The sequence below is a fragment of the Sturnus vulgaris genome, chromosome 19 (assembly GCF_052056855.1).
Source record: "Sturnus vulgaris isolate bStuVul1 chromosome 19, bStuVul1.hap1, whole genome shotgun sequence".
In the NCBI taxonomy this organism is placed as follows: Eukaryota; Metazoa; Chordata; class Aves; order Passeriformes; family Sturnidae; genus Sturnus; species Sturnus vulgaris.
Window position 1 is genome coordinate 8,441,478 of NC_142261.1, and position 22,633 is coordinate 8,464,110.

The 22,633-nt window shown below is 42.5% G+C and overlaps 1 protein-coding gene across 2 annotated transcripts in view; it reads left to right on the plus strand.

The window, feature by feature from the left end:
- The first annotated feature begins 6,133 nt into the window (after positions 1–6,133).
- CLTCL1 (clathrin heavy chain like 1) overlaps positions 6,134–22,633 on the plus strand; it is a 34,244-nt gene continuing 17,744 nt past the window's right edge. For both annotated transcript variants that reach the window (XM_014894585.2, XM_014894586.2), the window contains exons 1-9: positions 6,134–6,278; positions 14,121–14,328; positions 18,328–18,596; positions 18,853–19,014; positions 19,464–19,577; positions 20,742–20,915; positions 21,188–21,385; positions 21,757–21,957; positions 22,080–22,232. In XM_014894585.2, coding sequence (XP_014750071.1) covers positions 6,237–6,278; positions 14,121–14,328; positions 18,328–18,596; positions 18,853–19,014; positions 19,464–19,577; positions 20,742–20,915; positions 21,188–21,385; positions 21,757–21,957; positions 22,080–22,232 — 1,521 coding nt within the window. In that variant the 5' untranslated portion in view covers positions 6,134–6,236. The remainder of the gene's footprint in view (positions 6,279–14,120; positions 14,329–18,327; positions 18,597–18,852; positions 19,015–19,463; positions 19,578–20,741; positions 20,916–21,187; positions 21,386–21,756; positions 21,958–22,079; positions 22,233–22,633) is intronic.

Genomic DNA, 22,633 nt, shown 5'->3' on the forward strand with positions numbered 1-22,633 from the left:
ATATAACAGCATTACATGGTCTAACAAAAAACCTATTTTTGATGGGGAGAACACAGTTCAGAAAATAATGGTGGTTTTGGGAGAGGATTTCTGAACCTATATTTAAAGCTAATGCAGACAAAGGTACAGATTCATATAAAAGCAGGAATTTGGGCATAAGGAAAGGGAACAAAAATATTTCATGAACAACAAAACTAATTCAAGAAGGTGCTGACCTTGGTAAAAGATTTTTATTTTTTTTATGATTTGCACTGACTGCTTTACAGATTTGCCAATAAAAGCTGAACTCCCACTTCAGCCATTCCTTCTAAATAAAAGTCTCTCCATTCTGGCTGCCTGTTGTCATGAGACTTGCTGGAATCCAGGATCTTTGAGCTTATTCCTCTCCATCAAATATGGTTGAATTTGGCCAATGGTCTCAAAACTGACTGTGGTGGGGAAAAGGAAACAGGCAAACATAGCAAAGCACACTCATAAAGACTTGCTTCCTTCTGAGGATGGGGGGAATTCTCTCCAGGAGAAGAGGAAATATATTGCAAATAGCCTTTAGAAAATAAAAAGTCTGTTTACCATCCCTATGCTTTACCACTATATTCTAAAATGTGACTCAGTTTCTGCTTTTCTTGGCTTCATTCTCTTTCCTGGATAATATAATAATGTTAAGAACATGAACACTGAGGTTTTCCCTCTCGAGGGTCTATTTCAAAGGAAATAGCTAAAAGGCCCTAACAGTCAATATATTCAGCATTTCTCAAATCACCCTATTAATCTGCAATTGGACAACATTGGCCTGGCTGTAGGACACTAGTGATAACCAGCAGACCCCTCCAGGTCCTTTCCAGCCCTTTCTCATTCCCTGTTTATGCACACTGACTAGTTCTGCTCCTAAATAGTAATTAAGGAGCAGATCATTTAGGCTAAAATTTTACTTGTTCTATATATATATACCTAGCTTGGTTTCTGTCATTCCAAATCCAGTGAAATTAGCAAGAGATGCACACTGGATTTATATGACCTACCTCATCTCTTGCCATTGCTCTTATTTTCAAAGAACACGTTCACACTGTACCTGCTTGATGAATGATCTGCCAGAGAAAACACTCTGGAGGAATCCAGTTTCTAAAAAGGTTGATGTGGGATGCAGCCCTGATGCATCTGTCAGGATTTTGAAGACAGACGTTGACTCCCCTGCCCTTTATCTGGCTTTGCATCCCTGACCACTACACCCCTGTTTTTACAAGGCTGGGCTGGGGGAGTTGCAATTTCAGCTAAGAAACTGCCATGCAAGGAATTCAGCACCCGGGTTGCAAAGCCTGAAGAACCAGTGTCCAGGGAGGAGCAAACAAAACTCTGAATGCACAGAGAGCATCAATGTTGGTGTCCTGCTCGTGGACAGAAACGGCTCCTTCACATGGAAATGCTCCTGGGAGGCAAGAGAAGTATATTGTTTGCACATTGCAGGTAAATTGTCTATCACCATGGCATTCTCTGTGGGGAACCTAGAGACCTCCAGCCCGCACTGCTACTGCCTCTACACACTCCTGTTCATTTTGACATTAAATGCTATCAGAATCTGCTGATGGAGATGATGGAGAGATGGAGAAGATAATCTCCAGCAGAGATTTCACGTGCAGGGAATACAAAATGGGGCATCACACAACTGAACTAAATTCATAAAGTGACCTTTATCAAGAACATGTCAAGAGTAAAATCCCCCATAACAGGACTGTCCTGAAATGCTAAGCGTGTATGACACCATTCTCCTGTCAAAGAATGAATTAGACATTAAATAATTACATGTTAAACAACTCCACAACATAAACTTTGCATTTCTAATAACTTCTTCAAAAACATTACAATTTTTACCAGCCTGCTCTCAGGAGCTTGTGCAATGCCTTACAAAAACCACAGAAGAAACTCATCCAGAGCCTCAGCGTGCTTTGTATGACCCAGAGTTATGCATTCAGTAAGAACAGATGGAAAAGGATAATTGAATTCCAGGCGAAAAGAGCATTATTTGAATGGAACTTTGCAGTAAGATGAAGGACTGTGGGACGTACAAGGAGTCAGTTCTGGATGGGAGGCAATGATAGAAGACAGTTCTTGACTCAGCAGCAAGGAGTTTGTTGGAAGGAGAGAGAAGAAACAGAGGGAAGGAATGGGGCAGACTCCGCTGTATCCAGGAGACAAGCTGGAAAGAAGTCCAAGGAGCGAGGGTGTGGTTTGAAAAACAAGGAGTACAATTTCAAACTGGTTTCTGAAGCAAACAGGGCGGTCAGTAAGGGCCTTGAGATGCATGAAATGCAAATTTTCTCCACAAGAGTCTGAACCAGAACTTTAGGAGTTGTTGTGACACTCTGTCATTGCTGCATCAAAATGTCTTTGTGCTGCAACTGCTGATGCAGCGTTCCTAAGGTTTGCATTTATCTGTTAGGCAAAACACTGCTGCTCTGACAGTGCCAGCAGCATTCAGCTGAGAACAGATGTGGATCAACATCCTGCCTTCAGTGCTCTGCCACACACAGCAGCTCTCCAGCAGTTTGTAGTGATCATGCACAAGGATGTGCAAGTCCAACCCACAGATTCCTTGTTTCTTGGAGCTGCACTTTGAGGAACACTCCAAGTGTTTGGGTGTTCCCACTCAAGGTCTCCTGTAGTGGATGTTTTCTCACACAGGCCAGAAGATGTGCCAATGATTTTTTTACCTTCTTGTATCAAAACAGGAAAGTGGCCAAACATTTAGAAATTGAGCACTTGTGTAGTTAACCAGTGAACTGAATGGATGTTGTTGAGCAACAACCTGAGAGAAACATTTAAGAGAAATGCACATTGCTTTTCCAGTGAGACTTCTTTGGCTGATTCTGTGGGAAGAAGACTGGGAACATACATACAACATTTTTCCATGTAAATAACAGCCCCTCCAAGACAAAAACGTGGCTCTTCTCAAACACTGGAAAAAGAACATCAGGCTGCCATCCATAGGATGAGCCAGAAACCCAAATATTTGGATGAGAGCAACTTCTGAAAAAAATAGAGAAACATTTACCAGGAGCTTTTCCATTTTCATTGTTAAAGGATTGCTAGGGATTACATCCTTCTCAGCTGCTGAGTGCTGTGGCTCTGCCTTGCACAAAGGAGAAGGGGAGCAGCAGTCAGTTAATCACAGGGGCACTAACACAGCCAACCATTAGAGACCTTTTACATTCCCTTTTGATAGAATATAGACTGTAGGAAAAATAACTTAAATAAGGCCAGAAATGCATTTTCATTGAGACACTCTAAACTAAATATAGAAAACAAGGTTAAAAGACTCAGTTAAAACATCCATGCACACAGCTGACACTGCAGAGGTCAGTTTCTTTAGCTGCAGAAGCTCAGCACGCTGCAGAGTGGAGAAAAGATTGCAAAATACTTTTCCTATTTTTTTGATTTGTGCCAAAATGTCCAACACTCTCATCTCACTGGTCAGAGCCAATCACACTTGCAAAGAATCCAACCCTTGGGGCCAGCAGAGCCAGGTCTTATAAAGGACAGATATTTAAACACAGAGCAGTGCAAAGAAGGTACAAATGAGACAGACATCAGCAGACAGAAGTCTGGCAAAGCACTTTTACATAAAGTGAGATACTTTTTTTACTACAGAAATTATGGGATGTTGTAATTAGGATTTGGCCAGCTGGGAGTGGGCATGAAGGATTATATTATTAAAATTGGAGTGAAGAAATATAACAGACCTTTAATTTTAATTATACTTTAAAAGAGCCTTGGTGTCCTTAACCAGTAATCTTTCTAGTTCATGGCAGCAGCTTCGTGCCAGACTACTAAGGTTGCACACAGTTCACAGTGACTTTTGTGTATTTGTAATTCTTAATAATAAAAGTATCTCAGAGACAAATCTGTTGCTTCTTTGTCACAATTTTCTTAAAAATATTAATGAAATAAAAATATATCTCTTATTACTATGTACACTACTTAAAAGGTACTACTTAATTTGTACAATAAGTGATGAAAGGCTTTTCTTTTTTTTTAAGAAATACATATAAATTAGCAAAAATAGGAGCTCTAGACAAAATTAACTAGCACCCATAAAGTGAATGTGAAGGAGGGAAGTGAACAGAACAAGCTCACTGTACCAAAATGGGCTGGTGACAGGTATGTCCTGATGTCCCACTGTAGTCTGTCTCTGCAGCACTGCTGACTTGCCCTCATTTAGAAACTCATAACCCACCAAAATTAAACTGGAACTAACAAACCTACAGAGCAGATGCAACTCAAACCCCTTTGGACCACATAAAGAAAAGTTGTCTCCACTTTACCTTCAGTTTTTCTCTCTTCTTTTTAGAGAGCAGACCTTAGTGCATAACTCCAATACTGAGTCCTCCGAGAAGGCTACAGATCCCAGATTTCTGCAGGGATGGGGCTTTAGCAGCATCTCAATCCTAGCTACCTGTTCAATGTTCAGTGTCTCCTCAGTCCCACTGCACTGTTCTTCACCAAGGGATCTCCCTGGCTGCAGCCTGGGACCCTGCGTGCCAATAGGAACCCAGGTGTCTCAGCAAGCCATGCCTGTGATTCCTTTGGAAACTTAACCCAGTTCTGGTAATTCCCAACTCTATGTGTTAAGAATGAATGAGGTTAAGTGAAAATAATGAGGTTTTAAATTATAATGTATATGAAATTGTTTTAATCTGCCTTCTGGTTTTGAGTCTTCAGGGGTCCTTTGTTCAGCTTTGTATTAGAGATTCTCCTATAATCTCATGTTTCCCAGAGCTGAGCTCTCTGGGAAAATGTGAACAACACAATGCTCTGGATAAAACTACTGGAGCTAGCACCACTGCAGTCATTTCCACCTCAAAGGATTACTGTAATTTAGGAGAAGTATAATAGCACTAACATTAACTTCCCCTCCCTCATCTAATGCTAATGGGCTGACTAGGAGTGAAAGCAAAAAAAAGAAACCGTGTTGATGCATCTCTTGTATGTTGGACTCTTCATTTCTCAGTTATTGAATAGCTTCCAACTCATTGTCAACCCTTGGGGAAGGAGCCCTATCTAGAAATTGAAAAGGGCAGAACAGTTGGATGGTTTTCATAGCTGGTAACTGGTCATAAACCTCCTCACCTACCTCAGGGCATGACTGCAGGGAGCAAAGCCCACATGGTGCTAGGCTAAGCCGGTGGGTGGTGGGCTAAGAGCAACCGTCTGACCCAACCAGACCCCAATACCTTTGGGGGTTCTCAGGTTCCCAAGGAGGAGAAGTGGGAGAAGGGTCGCACTTTGGAACAGCCAGCCACGACAGCAGGTGCCAGGCAGGCGGCTCCGGGCCTCCAGTGCCCACCGGGCAGCTCCTGGGTATTCCCCGTCTTACTCCTCACCTCCGGCAGGAGTCCCGGGGCCGTGAGGGGAGCACCGCCCCCGGCGGTGGGGAAGGGAAGGGAGAAACCCCGAGGGTCGGTGTGAGGGTGGGTCGGAGGGAGCCCCGGGGGATCGGATGGGTCAGGGGGGGCAGCCCTGGGGTTCAGAGATGGGGTGGGTCAGGAGGGCAGCCCTGGGGTTCAGAGATCGGGTGGGTCAGGAGGGCAGCCCTGGGGGTCGGGGATCGGGTGAGTCAGGGGGCAGCCCTGGGGTTCAGGGATCGGGTGGGTCAGGGGGCAGCCCTGGGGTTCAGGGATCGGGTGAATCAGGGGGCAGCCCTGGGGTTCAAAGATCGGGTGGGTCAGGGGGCAGCCCCGGGGGTCGGGGACCGGGTGGTCCGGGGGCAGCGCCGGAGGAAGCCGGGGAGGGGGCCCGGTCACGTGAGCGTGTGTGGCAGGAGCGGAAGGATACCTGCACTCTGACAACCCCTCCCGCCCCTCTCCGCTGGCCGCAGCCGCGGCGGGGACCACCCGCTCCTCACAGCCCCGTCCCCAGCCCGTGCCCTCAGCAGGAGCGAGGGATAGCGGTGAAGAGGTAGGCGGGAGGGTGAGGGCGGGCGAGAGGCGGTGGCGATGGGCGGAGGAAGAAGCGCGGCATCGAGGGACTATTTGAGAAGACCCTGGCAGGCTGCTGAGGTGCGGAGTGATCCCGGCGAGTGAGCGGCCCCGCGCTGAGGCCGAGGAGGGCGGCGGGCGCGCCAGGCGCCATCCCAGCGAGGACTCCGCGCCTGCGCCGCTCCCGCCGCCGTGAGGGGAGCACCGGCGGCCGCCCCGCTTCACCGCCTGCCCCTGCCCCGCGCCCCTGCCAGCTCGCCCCCAGCCATGGCCCAGATACTGCCCATTCGCTTCCAGGAGCACTTCCAGGTGAGCGCAGGCGGGCAGCGGAGAAGGCGCGGGGTCGGGGTCCCCCTCTTCTGCCCCCCGGAGAGGGGGGGCTGCGGCCTAGGTGGGCCAGGGGAGCGCTGAGGGCGGGGAGAGGGGGCCAGGCCGTGGCGGGGACCTGCTCCGTCCCCTCCTTCCTTCCCTCCGGAGTGCGCCCACCGTCCCGCTGGGCGCCGCGGGAAGGCGCGCGGGGCCGAGCCCGCCCCCGGTGCGGACGCTGGGCTGCCGCTTCTGTTCATCCATCCGTCCGTCCATCCTTCCATCCCCGGAGCCGCGTCCCCGCGGCGTGCGGAGCGGCCGCGATTTGTGCAGAGTCACTCGTCGCCTGAGGGACCTCCCGCTCCAGGGAGGAGGCGGCGCCGCGCCGGAGCCGCGCTGCTCGCCCCGGGCACCGCGGGCGCTCCCCCGCCTCAGTTTCGGTGGACGCCGCAGTCTTGCAGGCGGGTTGTGGTTTTTCCCTTTTACCTAAACGACCGTCAGCCTCTGTATCGCGAAGGTTCCTGGGAACCTCTTTTTGTACAGCTGTGAGGGAATTGGTGAGATGAGGTGCAAGAAAGCATTTGGACATGGAAGCTGCACAGGCGCTGTCCCTCTTTCCAAACATAACAATATTAAAAAAATCTCCCCAGAAATGACATGGTTCTGTTCTTAATATCCTGTGAAAATCATAATGCCAGCATTGGAAAAGTTCCATGGCTAATGGATACAGCACAGACAGACCGGTTTATGTGTTTCCTTGTGACCTGGTGGTGAGGGAGGGTTGTAAATGGAGTGAGAGAACAGCAGTCTCTGAACGTGTAGTTTGAAGCAGGAATTAAAGGAATTTGCTAAATGAATGAGAGAACAGGAAGTGGACTTGGCAAGTCATCCTTCTGTGGCTGTACCGCCCCTTTCTGTCAAATCAGGCATCCATTTCAAAATGCGAACTGGGTATCATCCCCCACTGTGGGCTGCATACCACTCTGGGCGTTTCAGCTTGGCTAATAGTTGTGGCCACTTCCAGCTCCCTTTGGTAGATGTTTTTTGCTTACCTGGAAGAACTGTCCCAGTGACCCTAGGAACTCTAGCCTGAAAAAAACAGTAATTAGAGTGAATTCCAGAAATATCTAATCTCTCTGTCCAAGGGAGGGAAGACACCGGTGTTCTCTGAGTTTCCGTGGGTTAGGAGAGTTTAACATGGTGAAGAATTCTACCACCCCCTCCCTCCCAGTGTCCACTATAGCAGTGATTATAGTAATATCAAATAGCTCTATAAGAGCTGTGACAGCTGTCTCAGTAAGAAACTTGGGATCAAAGTGATTTTGATGTCAGACTCTTCTTAGGGAGCATATAATTCTTACCGTTTAAAACTAGCAAGCATAATCAATCCTGCTGATTGTGTTTGATTTATACAATAGCAATGAGAGGACATAACACTTAATATGCAAGAGGTGTCCTGTGCTGCTTTACATATTAAATGACTGTTTCTGTGATTACCAGTGTTGTGCGTCTTGCAACACTGCCAATATCAGCATTGTGCTATCTCAGGTTTAGGTGGGGGACAGCCCACCTGCTTTTCAAGGGATTTGTACTGAAGTCATAGTCTATTTTTTGCTCTTAAGCAATTTGATCTTGTTTGAAAAACTAAACCTCTGCTTGAGTTACTTTTCCTCAGCATGAAAGTTGCGTGGAGGAGCAGGGAAAACCCTGGGATGTCCCTTGCTGTCATTTAGGAACAAACTTCTTCAGCCTTCACTGTTTCCTGCTTTTCCCCCAGGCTGAGTGCAGAAGCCCTAAAGCAGTGCTCTGATAAAGAGAGGCTGAGATCAGTAGTAGCTGGGAGTAGGCATGCAGTAACCTCCTCATGCTGCTTCTGCGGTTGTCCCTACATGGTGGGAAAAATAGGGAGGCAAAACAGAAGGAATGTAGGAACTCAGTGTTTGCTCTGGCTGGATATCTGCAGTACAGCTCTAACTTACTGTATGTTGTATACTAGAGTCAAGACTCATGAATTAATGTTACATGGTATTTGTTGACTGGTAGAGAATCTGTGAAAACATTAGGCTTTCTCTTCATAATACTACAGTGTCACACATATTTAGCCTTATCAGATTAATCTCCCCCTCACGTTCCTTCCAAGTAATTCTCTAGACTATGGTTAAGTTATCTTATTTAAAATTAATGTGGTAAATCTACTGTGCTGCTTTATGACAAAGCCAAAAAAGTTACAGTTCCATGTAATTGTTGTATGTTTCAGTGATCCTAAATTCAAGGATATTTCTGTGCCTTAATTGAATCTGTGTACTGTTTCTACCTGTAGCCTTTTTAATTAATACAGCTTTAAGTGATTAGAGTATCAGTTAGTGCTATAATTAATTCCAAGTTCAGCCTGTTGCTGATGATACATTATATCCCTTAAGTTCAGTGTCTTCCCCAGGTAGTTGTATGTACTCTAGTAAAAAAGAACTGAACCGTGCAGAAAGTGCTCTCCAGAGAAGCTAAACATAAATTGCAGTGCTAAATACTAAAGTCTTCTCTCCCACTCTCTCTTGCTGGAAGTAGATACATGGTAGTGTGAAGTGAAACAGTGATCTTGGTCCATGTAGAATTGGAGGAGTGCTAGGGTTCAAGCAGACTGTTTACATTCTTTCTGCAGCTCATTTTGTCTTCTGTTGATCATCCTCCTGACTAGTAGCTCTAAGCCTGTGCAGGAGGAGTGACTGCCAGTCACAGGCATGTTAAATTTGAAATTGTTACAGCTTGTGTGTTCAAGTCCTGTGTGAGCTGAAGGATAGGGAATAGTTGCAGTGAAAAAAAGATATACAGGTCGTGATGTGGTAGAAGGAGCTCGAAGTCTGTTTGTTTAATTCCATTTAATGCAATTGAACAGTTATTTTTAGACATGAACTCTGTCACTGAGTCTTCACAAATTCATAAAGAACTTTCATCTTGCTCATTTTTTCCCCAGAGGGTATTAGAGTTTAAGATGCATAGCAAGGGGGGCATATAAGACAAGGACTTAGTTTTTATCTGTCTGGTGACTGCCCAGCTGCAGCAGTGCAAACTATGCCAAGTCCTGCTGCAGTGAATTACTTGTGCATACTACTTAAGTTAATGTGATTTAATCAGGTTCTTAACTCCAGCGTTTCTGTTGGAGCACTGAATTACAAATTACTTACCAGATTGAACTCTTCCAAGGGAATTGTAGTTTACAATGGAGGTGCAGTAAAAGACCAAATATACTGGTAGACAGACTGGGAGCACTACTTTTGTACACTGGAATCCAGTGTACAAAGTGTTCTTGATCTAAAATTAAACTTTTCCTTCACTTAGTCATTGCATTTGTCTTAAAAGCATCTCTTTGTGCCTCTTAGAGCTTTTTTCGGTTCTCACTTGCAAAAATCTTTGCTTGTCTATGGGGAAAACTGCTGCTTAAACAAGATCTCAGGTTCCAAGATAGGAACCATCATCTCTTCAATGCACAGACACGTAATTCTGCTTTCTGTTCAGTAACTGATACAGGCCTCTTGAGCACAGCCAACTGCTGTGAGAAAACTTGTGTGCCTGACATGCTCCTGATATGTAACTGCTGCACATCTAGGCACAGCACTGACAAGCTAAAGTATCCTGGTTTTAAGCATAAAGGATGTAGATTGACTTCTATCACTTTCAAGACAAAACCACTTTCTGTTTGGATAGTCTGACTTGTCTTACTAAGAATTACTATCTGTTGTGCAATAGGCATGACTGAGCTAGATGGCTTTCGTAAGTTTGCTTTGACTGGACATGTGGACTTAAGAAGCACTCAGGATATTTGCAAGCTCTAAGTGGCTTTTTAGATTTGGATTCAAAAGGTAGGGCTAAATATTATTACTTGATTCAGCTTTTCAGTGATGAAGAGCCCAGATTTGCTCATTGGATTCAGAAGTGCCCTGCACCACATGGTAGTGATAACTCATTCAATAGATGATCAATCCTCATCACAGACACACAGAAATAGATTTTTGTATAGGGAGTAACTGTCACTTGAGACAAAAGCCTAATTGCAAAGACCAGTGGTCTTGCATGTTTTGGGTCTTAAATACTTCCTTGGTGTCCCTCAGCTGTCAAAATGGGATCTCTAGCAGGAGATGAGGTGAGAGTGAGCAGTTGAGCAGGATTGCCCAACAACTATGTGTACATCCTTACTGGGGATGATTAGAGCTTTATGTAGTCACATGAGTAAGAGTTATGGGAAACTATTACTGCTTTCTTGGTTTGTATTATGTTTAAAAATATATGTGCCTACATAGCTTTTAGTAAGCAGTTTTTATTTGGGTACAAACAGCCTGTTCAAACCTTCCTCTTTTCTAATGGCCTTAGAAACAATAGTTGATCACTTCTAACAAGAATTTATATTTGAATTATGTGGCATAAAGCTGAAATGGGATACTTATTAAACTCTGGAGAGATTAAATTCGCAGGGTTCTGACTCCAGCATTTAACTGATGGTAGGTCCACATTTACTGGAGTGTCAGTATTAGACAGTAAGGTTTAATTATTTCCCATTAGAGAAACAGACTTGGTTTGAAGACTAGTGATATCAGTATCTGAGTTGGTTTGTGCTGGCTCATCTGGATTGCTGTACTCCATAGTAAGGGAAATTGCATTAGAAAGCTCAAGATTTAGTAGAGCTCTTCTGTAAAAGACATCTTGACTTAATTTCTTAGCAAATGGTACAATGCTGGTAGAGAACAGGGAAAGACTAAATATCAGATTAATAATGGTCTTTCATCCTGAATATCGTTGTGTCCCATTCATGTTGAGAAACAAATAATACATCTTGGTTTAATCTTTACCATGTCAGTAAGTTCTCAATATCTATAAAATGCTTAAAGGTGTTATGATATCTAATCCACTCTGTAGTAGTACTGGATATCTCTGAAGCAAAAGTCTTTTTTTATCCGGTTCACTCAGCCTGATAGTGAAAATGGTTCTGTGCTGTGTGTGTAGTTAATGGGTGTTAGGGCAGGAGAGGCATTAGGTGTTTCTTGTAGAACAGAATGTTACCCTTTCCCCTACAGGTTGCTGCAACCTACATGGGGGTGGCTTGTGGGCCTTAACTGGATTACCCAAAAGTCAAGTGTGGGTGAAATAATGGAAATTATAGTAAATGGAATCATGGAAATCACAGTAAATACCGCTGGAATGACTGTGTAATGCTGAATCCTTCTTTTCAGAAGAAAACAACCTTAGTTTGAGAGAGGGCACTGCTTGCCTAAGAAGCATAATAGAAAATGAGAATTCAGTAGTAGTTGCCTTAATGGTAGAAACAGCAGTCTTCAGTGTTTTCAGACTGCTAAATTGTGAAGTGTTGCCATCATTTACTGAGGCTTGCAGTATTCACATGACCATCCTTTAGGGAGTACTGGCATTCAGCCTTTAAAAGATGTGACGGGTTTCCCAAATAATAACAATGGCAGTGATACTTGAGCAGAATTTAGCATTACCTTTTCTGAAGCCTTTGCTAGATTTTGTAATAATTTAAAGCAGGAAATTTTAATACCAGAGCGTGATGCAAGATCATACTTGTCTTAGTGAAGATACCCAAAATGTTTTCTTCAACAGGGACCAGGCTTTGAAATGAATAATGGTGGGTTTAAAGCTGAACTTCAAGGAAATGCCTCAAGGTTCTCACTTAGCAAAATGAGTGGCCAGGGGCTGTCTTTTGAAGAGTAGGTCAAACCGAAACACACTAATTGAGAAGAGACCTTGAAAAGGTTGTGTTTCTGCTTCAATACTCTGGAAATACATCTGAATTTGGATTAATTAAATCAAGTTAGGAACTTAGCTGTGCTGTAGTTAAATCTCTTGACTGTTCTTGTGCCACTTAATGAGCCTCTTATAATGGACTGTACTCTATTGGCAGATGGACTTGGAACTTGCTCAACATCGAAGTGTTTAAGTGTCAACTACATGAACATATAATTTGTGACAATATGTGGACATTGTCTGGTGTAGAGCAAGGAGCAAGAACAGTGGAATTAAGAGCCTATCGTTTATTCCTCTGTTGTTCAAGGTCACAGAAGTTGATGGAGCTACAACTTGCATGTTTATTGGGTGCTAAAACGTTGTGTGTTACATATGAAAGGTGCACAAGTTGTCTTGGTATGAAAACTTCTTTCCATACTGACACAGAAGCCTGTAATAGCCCCACCTACCTGGTAGCTTTGTTTTCAAAACTCTGGGTGCAAGCATGATCTGATGACCTTGTGCCTAAACTTTGTTCTCTTTTGGAATGAATGGCACCTGCTGAAGTTTACTTTTGTGTATTAAGTATTTGCCCCTGAAGTGAGGTGTTAGCTGAATGGCTCTCAATTCTGCTGAGAAACACTTATGGGAATGAGTAAATGTCTTTTTTACACTTGGCTTATATTACATTACTGAAACTTGAGTCTATTGAGATTAGCAGTTACTGAGCTGAATAGCTCTTCATTAGTCAGCTCAACAGAAAACAAACAATTCCAAACAATTCCTAAGGCATTCTTGGGCACAGTCCCGGCACACCACACTTAAAGCTATCTCTGTTACATACCCAATTTACGATTTAGTGAGTAGCATTACAGAAGCTGTAACAAGCCATGATCAGCCAGCTCAAACACACTAAAACAGTATTTGTGACGCCATCATGGGACTTCTTGCCCAAGGGATTTAGTCTATTGTATGAAGCTCTTGGTGGCATGTATCAAAAGAGCGTAATGACTCAGTGATGCTGGTGGTAGATTCTATCCTGTCTCCTTGAGGGCAGTAATTTTTCATTGCAGTGCACTGAAAAGCAGTATAGGTTAATCCTTTGAGAAGCTTCAGTGAAGCCGATACAGTTCTGTGCTTGAAAATCATGGCTTTGGGGCATAAAGCAGGTGCTCAGTCTTGTCACAGTTACTGTTATATAAAATGCAGCTTAGACATACCAGGGTGTATGGTAAACCTGATTTACTGTGGACCAGTGCAACAATGATGTTTGTTCACTGGCACCTCCTCTTGTTAACTGAGAGTGAATAGAAACAAAGATAACACAAAAGGATGAAAATGAGATATAGCCATCTTGTAGGGGAGTCCTTGGCAGCTCAAAATGACTTCAGGTTACGTTTAGAGTAATTACTTTGGTTTTACTGTTGTATGGTTGAACACAAGTTATGTTTTTAGAGCTGGACATACAGCTGGAAGGGACCTGCATTACAATCCCTGCCTTTGTTTGAGCCTAATGGCATAAAGTCTTGGGCAAGGAGAGATGAAATGTGTGTTTATTTTAACACATCTTTCTTACCTTTCTTTTCTGGTAAGAATTAGGTATTCTGTGAAGATTAACAAGTCCACTTGTAGGCCAATTGAGACCTGCTGTGCAGACTTCCTTCTACACTGTTGCTAGGAGTGGGCTGCGTAAGAGTAATTGATTCTTTCTGTACTACCCACTGATGCTGAACATTGTAATTCTGCCACTTAAGTCTTGAACATCAAATTTACCAGCCTTGCTAAAACCGGAATAGTGATGCTACTGCTGGTGTAGTCTTAGCGTATTACTAGAACCAGGTTAAGCAATAAATGCATAAGTTAAAACTCCTTTTAGTTTGCATCAATAATAAACTTCAGAATGTCTTTAGGACCTGAATACTGACAATTGTGCAGTTCTTTGTATGTGGAACAAAGAGACTCAGAAGATAAATCAGAGTTCAATAGTTGTGGCACTCTAGTCAGAGAAACTTGTCAATCTTGCATTTCCTTCTGGAGGAGATTTTAGACATAGACTTGAGTTAGACCTTCAACATGGAAAGGATAATAAAGCAGTCTCTTTTTTTGTCTTTCTAGCTCCAAAATTTGGGCATTAATCCAGCAAACATTGGATTCAGCACCCTAACAATGGAATCTGACAAGTTCATCTGCATAAGGGAGAAAGTAGGAGAGCAGGCACAAGTAGTGATAATTGACATGAGTGATCCAACAACTCCCATCAGACGTCCAATTTCTGCAGAAAGTGCCATCATGAATCCAGCCTCTAAAGTAATAGCACTAAAAGGTGAGTAACCCGTTATGAGTTCAGTATGAAAACTGCTGTTTAGCTGTATTGCTACTTATTAATGCTTTTAAACTTTATGTAAACTTTCTAAGAAGAATGTATATGGGGATAAGAATTCTTGCCTGAATTTGCATGCTGTATTTTTGGCAGTAGATGTTTCAGTAATCTTTGGATGATTTGCTTCCAAGTGGGTGTGAGATGCTTGGACCTGGCACTGTAGCGTCCTCACTGAGGACCAGGTCAGCATCTGGTATACCTTCCCTTTAAACAGGTAATGTAAACATAATGGACACTTGCATGGATGAATAGGGGTATAAAGCCATATTTTCTGCCCTGTCCTGACCCTTTCTTGTAGCTCTGAAGGTTTTAACTAGATAGTGACAAAACTGTCATAAGGATGGCCAGTAAGTGTAAAAGTTGAACATAACAAACATGTTAAGTTTGACAATCACGATGTCTTGCAGCTAGAAGCCCTCTGCTTACTGCTACCTGTGGTATTGTTACTGCCTTTAAGTAGCACTTTGAGCTCAAAGAAGTTGAATTTTTAATTCATGTCTGGCTCTTTTCTCAAATGACCGACATCTGGTATTTAATCTTAATAACTGTTACTTTTCTTCCTGCATCTTTTCTAAACAGATGGTGAGTGAACTTTGTCCTGACATTGTATGTTTGGTAGTACAGAATGGTCCAATCTCATAAAAAGTACTGAACTTTAAGGTAGCCATTTGACAGTTCACTTCATGGCCAGGTGGGGGAATCTTAATCCTCAACTGGTATTACAATGATCATGTTCTCCATTGGCTCGTTTCTAACCATTTGGCTGTTTTGACTATTGACTGTACCACGTGAAGGAGGAGAGTGTGCTTTTAATGTTTGTGTGTATATGTGATGGAAGTACAGTTGATAGACAAAATGAAGTTGCAATATTTTTATGAGAGACCTCTGCTAGCATGTCCTGTGTGCTATTCATTTCTGCCTAAGTGTGTTTCTAATTGTGAAAAATCATGGTGAAATTACTTGGGGGTCCAAGAAACTGTCGTCAGAACTGGCACAAAACCTTGAACTTTTTCTTTGATCTCAGGCTTATACTGACATCAGGTGGGAACTAAAGTGAATGTTTGACTTCAGCTGAATTTGTGATTCAGCTGAGATAGTTATGCATCTTGCAAAAGACTGCCTTACCCTGGGTAGGGTAAAGGTAATAATGAAAAAAACTTCAGATCTGTTAAGAGTTTACTGTCCTTTATCTTGGACCCCTTTAAACAAACTGTATTGGCAAGGAAAGTGCCTTCTTTTCACTAGCAGAGCTTCGTCTACCTCTTAAAAGGAAACTATGTAATCTGATTTTAAAACTAATATACTAACTAAATGGATTATCATCTGCTACAAAGAATATAGCTTTATTCTTGCCAGTTAAGGCTTGTTCAAAAGGAGTATTGTTCTGTCCATTCATTGTGAATAAATCTGTCCTCTGAACTGACAAGGTTAAGTTAATGATGTCATGTTGACATGCAAAGCTGTGTTGTCAAGTGTTGCAAACTTAATGATCTCTCTGTAAATAATCCAGTGATCAGAAGGTTGGGTAGAAGAGAGGATTAGTAGAGCTACCTAACCAATACATTATCCATGATAACCTGAAGATTTGGTTTAAGTCAGTCTGTCATTCCAGACTCCCTGCTGATTGAGTGAGGCTTCAATAGTCAAAATGGTTATGTATTGTGACTCAGTGTGCCGTGATGGGGAGTTGCTCGTAATCCCAGGATTATTGAGCAATAAATATAGAAACCCACCCTCAAAAAGAAATGAAATGGTTCTCCATTTTAACTGATGTACAGTATGCACAATTTCATTTCTGGATTGCATGTGGCATTCTCCTGCTGTACCAAGATTTATTCATTGTCCTTGTGTTCTTGGTTCTCTTGCTCTGCTCTGTACTGGGAGTACTCAGCAGTGGGTGTAAGTGGAGAATGCAGCATTCGAGGGTGCTTCCATTCTTTGGAGAATGGAGAAACGTCATGCCTCCAGTCAACTGAAATGTAAATTCTTGTGCTGATGTTCAGAAATCGAATCTGCTCACTTGATTACACTTGTATAGTCTAAATAGACTTACCAGTTTGGTAGTTTGAGCAGAAAAACTTTTGTCTCGAATCTTGGCCTAATAAAGTGTTGAAGCAGACATAAGACTCAAATGCGCACTTGCCCTCACTATGACTGTATGGCAGCTCCTGCTTTCTCAATCCAAATAACGGAATTTTTTTTTAGTTTAAGGTTGTGAAATTTGAATACATGTTGCCACACTTAGGGAGTTGTAAAGCAGTGGCTTTTGCAGCACCCAACAACCAGGGCTAAACTGCCTACTGAAGCTTGTAGAAGCTGTTTCCAGCTGTGACACAGCAGTCAAATTTAGTCTAGGAAAGAGACAAGCATGAGCTTTTAACTGTCCATTGTTTTCTTCTGTGTTCTTAAAAGTAGGAAAAACATCGTGCTTCCTCTTCAGGAAGACTGTCCTTAAGAGCAATTTCTGTATGCACATATTGGGCTTGTTTAGATGGTGACCAGAGCCCTTCCAGAACTACTTGTCTCCTGGCTGCATGTGAGGCTGCACACTGTGGGAGTTCAAAATCCATCTCTTGATAGCACCAGGCCACTGCTGGACAAATTGTTGTCCAATACACTAAATATGCTGCTTCCAGCTATCAGTTTACAGGCTGGGCTTACTGCATCTCTTTAACACAGTAAGTGCATGTGCAGAGCAAAGTGTTCATTAGCAGGCTGCTTTTGGTCCCAGGAAAGCTGGCAAGCTCTCCTAGGATATAGTTGATCAGGTTGACAGTTCTCAATGCAGTTAAACCAGGCAGCAAATGCTGCATGTGATAGCTCTTAAGTCTTGCATTGTCTCTTGGCACTGCATTAAACTAACATGATCAATTTGTGTATAAATTATGCTAAAACGTTATCCAGCACTTGGAGATACATGTTAGCTTGGGATTAGTAATTCTTGAGTAAGATTTTTCATGGCCAGCAGCCTTTATCTATCAGTGAACATCTCCCAGTTTGGCAGCTACAAGTGTTACTAACAGGAAACATTTCTGAAATGGGGATAGAAATAATGGCATTACAAGCCAGTACTCCAGCAGTCTGAGTGGGTGTCTTGTGAACAGAAAAGAATATTCCTGGAGCTGAGTTGTCTCATCTGCAGTAAAATAAAACATCACTTTGACTTCATGAAAAGAATGGATTCCCTTATTCTTTATAGTTTGGGTCAATTAGCATTGGTTTTAAGCCTACTTAGCAGGCTAGGGCTTCTTGTTGTTTAAAAGAACTACTAAAATCAAGCCTAAACCTGCAGTATAGTTTCCTAAATCATGGAGAAGTAATTTTAACTGGAACTAAAGCTCCAAACCTTCCTATAGTCTTTATGAACTTTTGACTGGGTACTTGTTGTACAAAGCCCATCTAGTTCAGTGTGCAGTTCATCCAACAGGAAAACAAAGTGAGAGCTGTGATCTTTGGCTGACTGAAGCTGTTTCAAGTCTCATGATGTTTGACTCAGTCCAGGTCATCTGGAGCAGCTACTAAATTGACATAAACTGGAGCCATTCTTTCTATTAATGATACTGAATGACATCTACTAGACATCTGTAACTTGGCATACAAGTGCTGCCAACTAAACAAGAGTTTACACAAGCTCTGTAGCTTAGACTGTCTTTTTACTACAGCTTATAGTTAATTAAAGTGTCCATGCTTGTCAGTTGTTGGAATGTCTGTGTGAATGTCTGTAAGGAGATCTTTTTGGTTTGGGATGGTACAAGTGTTGGGGTTGGAGAGGGGATTCTGTTAAGGGTCAAATGTCAAAGGAGACTGAGATGTGATGGGACACTAACCCTGTCTATAACACTACTGGAACAATGGGTTAAACTGGGGGCTTGTAAATGGGCAGACTACAGGATGGCCATTGTGGTAATTATCTGTGATGTTTCTTGGATTTTGTCATACTAGCTGGGAAAACACTTCAGATCTTTAACATTGAGATGAAAAGTAAAATGAAAGCCCACACAATGGCAGAGGAAGTGATCTTCTGGAAATGGATATCGGTGAATACAGTTGCCTTGGTGACAGAGACAGCAGTGTACCACTGGAGCATGGAGGGAGAATCACAACCCCAAAAGATGTTTGATAGACATGCTAGTCTTGCAGGCTGCCAAATCATCAATTACCGAACAGATGAACACCAAAAATGGCTGCTGCTGATAGGAATTTCAGCACAGGTAAGTTCCCTGGCAGCAACATAACTGGGAGAGCCCTAGCCCCACTTCACTTAATAGCTGCTGTAGATTAACTTTGCTTTCTGTAAATAAAAAATTCAAAACTACTTTTGTGTAGGAATAGCTTGACGTTTAGTTCAGTTCAAGTGTTGGAAGAGGGGATGAGAGGCATTTGCTGCTTTTTAGTTTACTGTCTTAAGGATCTTGCTATAACCATTTGAAATCTTATCTCTAAAAGCTGACCTTTCTTTTTTTCTAGCAAAATCGTGTGGTTGGTGCAATGCAGCTGTACTCAGTTGATAGAAAAGTCTCCCAACCTATAGAAGGCCATGCAGCAGCTTTTGCAGAATTCAAAATAGAAGGAAATGCCAAACCTTCTACCCTCTTTTGTTTTGCTGTGAGGAGTCCTGCAGGAGGCAAGGTAAAGTCTGCAGTTATGTTCCTGTAGTGCTGTATTAGGTTGTTTGCATCAAACTGAATGGGGAATTCAGTAGCACTGAATATGCTACAACTGCTGAGCTGTCTGTAGGGCTGAGATAATACCACAGTAAATGCCTTGGCCTTTCTAGTCTTGTCCTGCAAAACTGATAAATTGACAAGTCTGACTTCAAATATCTTGAGCGGGTTGTCTTGAATAGGAATAGTTGACTTCCATAGAAAGCATGGTTGTTTGGGTTTTTTATTCTTCTCCCAGGTTTTAATTTATTAAGTTGCAGAAAACTTAACATTCTGAGTATGTGAAGCACAGCTCCCTAGACTGTGTTGGCCAAATGTGGCAGATGACTTCAGTGGCTTATCTGAGGAAAGGAACTTCTTTCATGTGGCTGTACTTGCAGGCTATCTTGTGACATGTACTCTTTTTTTTCCTAGCTGCACATAATCGAAGTAGGTCAGCCAGCTACTGGAAATCAGCCATTTGTTAAGAAAGCTGTTGATGTGTTTTTCCCACCTGAGGCACAAACAGACTTCCCTGTGGCAATGCAGGTAAACGTTTGACCCCTCCAAAAAAAATGTTTTATATCCTGGCAAGGAGCCAACATCTGTCATAAAGATTGCTTTCTGTAGTGCTTTGCGGTCATTCTTCTTAGTTCTGGGAGGGGTGTTGATAGGTTTGTGGGAGGTAGCATGGATATTTAAACAATAACTTAAATATATAGACTGTTCCTGTATTTTAAAAAATAATAACCAAAAAGCTCCAACAAAACTTCTACAAAAAAGAACCTAAACCAATGAAATAGACCCCCAAAAAACCCTTGACAGTGTCTTCAGAGAGAATGTATCCAACATCACTTTGGCTATTCAGCTTCCTACTAATGGTCTACATTTTAGATAAGAATGTTAGCATACCTTCTGTAGTAGCAGCACAGAAGAGGCAATTTGGGGTGTTAGTGGGAGGTTCTTCGGTAGGAACAGAGCTGATTGCTATCACAGACTAAATTTCACTTAGCATGTCTCTAGGACTAGAAATTGTGTCATAAAATCAGACGATCTCAGAGCATAAGACTGCTAACAAGTCTCATAGACCAGCTTCATAAATAGACCAAGAGATGCCCATAACTAAGGTGCATGCATGGCAGGATTCATATGGCTCTGTACTTCAGATTAAGGCTTAATTAACAAAACATCCGAAGACTTGTCCCAAGGGGAGAGCACTTCTATGTCTGAGCACCCTTTTGGTTTGAAAGCCTCCCCAGTTTCAGTGACTTGACAGATAAACTGGAGTACTCAGTAGATGAGTTTGGTTTAGATTCTGCTGGTGCTTTGGGTAGGCTTTGTGGGAAGAGAATGGGATTATCTCATTAGTATTTCTGAACAGAAACTTGTACTGACATATCTAGACTAGAATGCTAATTATGCCCAAACTTTGTTCCTCAGCTTGGCTTATTAGGATGAGGAGTATGTTCTTTGCTGCAGATGAATTTTAATTTCCCTTCAACCTCTCTGTTCACTGGAGCTATGCCTGCAAATGGCTAGCAAAGCTGTTCATTGCTTTTGAGTCTGAAAGGAAGAAGCCCGAAGCTATATTTGTTCTTAGTGTCAGTACAAAGGCATGTCACTGCAGTACTTTCTTGTGACTAGGCTAAAGGCAGCTGTCTTAAGGGTTACAATCTTACTAGTTTTGACTAATAAAAAACTGTCTTTTGGCAGATTGGAATTAAGCATGGTGTTATTTATCTGATCACGAAGTATGGATATATCCACATGTATGATTTGGAGTCTGGAGTGTGCATCTACATGAACCGTATTAGTGCTGATACTATCTTTGTCACAGCTCCTCACGAACCTACCTCAGGCATTATTGGTGTGAACAAAAAAGGACAGGTAACAAATCCACCGTTCTGTTTTCTGAGCCTTCTGAAGTTCAAATGGAATGTAACCAACCTAATGAGTAACTTCATGCAACAAATGTCATGGAAGGGAGTGACTATTTGATTAATCACTTTATCTCTGCTAGTACAGGTAAACTTGGAGAAGAACTTGGTTTTTTAGTAATCTGCTCCTTCACTGATGAGCTGCATAGCCATTTCATTGTTGTGTTTCCTAGTAGTTGTGGAGAGGGCAGTACTCCTCAATGTGCCTCTTGTCCTTTCCAGGTGCTTTCAGTGTGTGTTGAGGAAGACAACATAGTGAACTATGCTACAAATGTTCTCCAGAATCCTGACTTGGGACTGCGAATGGCTATACGTAGTAACCTAGCTGGGGCAGAGGAGTTATTTGCCAGAAAGTTTAACACACTCTTTGCTCAAGGAAACTATGCTGATGCTGCTAAAGTAGCTGCATCTGCACCAAAGGTAAGTAATTTCAAAGGTGAAGCTTAGAAATAATGGAAATTTGCATAAGCTTAGTGGATTGCTCATGTGCATTTCAGAGCTTGATATTCAAAACACAAATCCAGTGTTAGTTCTCTGCAGTCTGGTAGTGGTTCTGACTAATACATTCCCTGTATCCTGTAAAGTAGCATCTGCTATTCATTTCTAACCAGACTGGACTTTCTGTGGCCACTGACTAATTGCTAGAAAGACATTTGAAAAGTTTGATGGTCTCTATCCTGAAGGTTTAACAGTAGATGCTTCAGTTTATCCCTAAAACCTGCTATTTTTTACTAATGCTGTTCAGTCTTCACTAATTAAACACTGCTTCTCTCTGTCTTGTGCCTGTTCAGGGAATTCTACGTACCAGTGATACAATTAGAAAGTTCCAGAGTGTACCAGCTCAGCCTGGGCAGGCCTCTCCCCTGCTCCAGTACTTTGGAATATTGCTTGACCAGGGACAGCTGAACAAGTTTGAATCTCTGGAGCTCTGTCGCCCCGTCCTGCAGCAGGGCCGCAAACAGCTTCTGGAGAAGTGGTTGAAGGAGGACAAGGTAGGCTCAATCACACATTAGCCTACTTCTGTTGCCTTGTAACAGTTGAATGTGAACAATACTTTTGTTGATGCTGCATCTCTGAATTCTTCTGTTTGACAAAATACCACTTCTGGCTTCAGCTGGAGTGCTCAGAGGAGCTGGGAGACTTGGTGAAGACGGCTGACCCAACCCTTGCACTCAGTGTCTACCTTCGGGCTAATGTGCCAAACAAAGTGATTCAGTGCTTTGCTGAAACTGGTCAATTCCAGAAAATAGTGCTGTATGCTAAGAAGGTAAATCATTTATTGCAAACTACAGACTCTGTTTTATGTTTAATATGTCCATTGTGCAAATCATAGTGTATTACTACATTCTAAAATGTCTGCAAAAAATAAATGTCAAAATATCCAGAATTTTATGAAGTATTAATTTAATAGACTGGCTTAAGTTTATTCTACAGAATAAAGATAAGATTCTTCCTAAATTCCTCAGGCTTTGTTTTCTAATCCATAAAAAAAGAAAGATTGCCTAATGCCCACTTTTAAGTTTAGGACTTGATGAATAGGGCTTTAAGACTGTTGAAAAAATTACTCCAGGCAGTTTTATTACATGGCCAGAGAATTGCCTTGGCACAAGTTTAGTTACTAAGTAGGTGAATACTGAATTTCTGTGTCAACAGACAAGAAATGCTTTT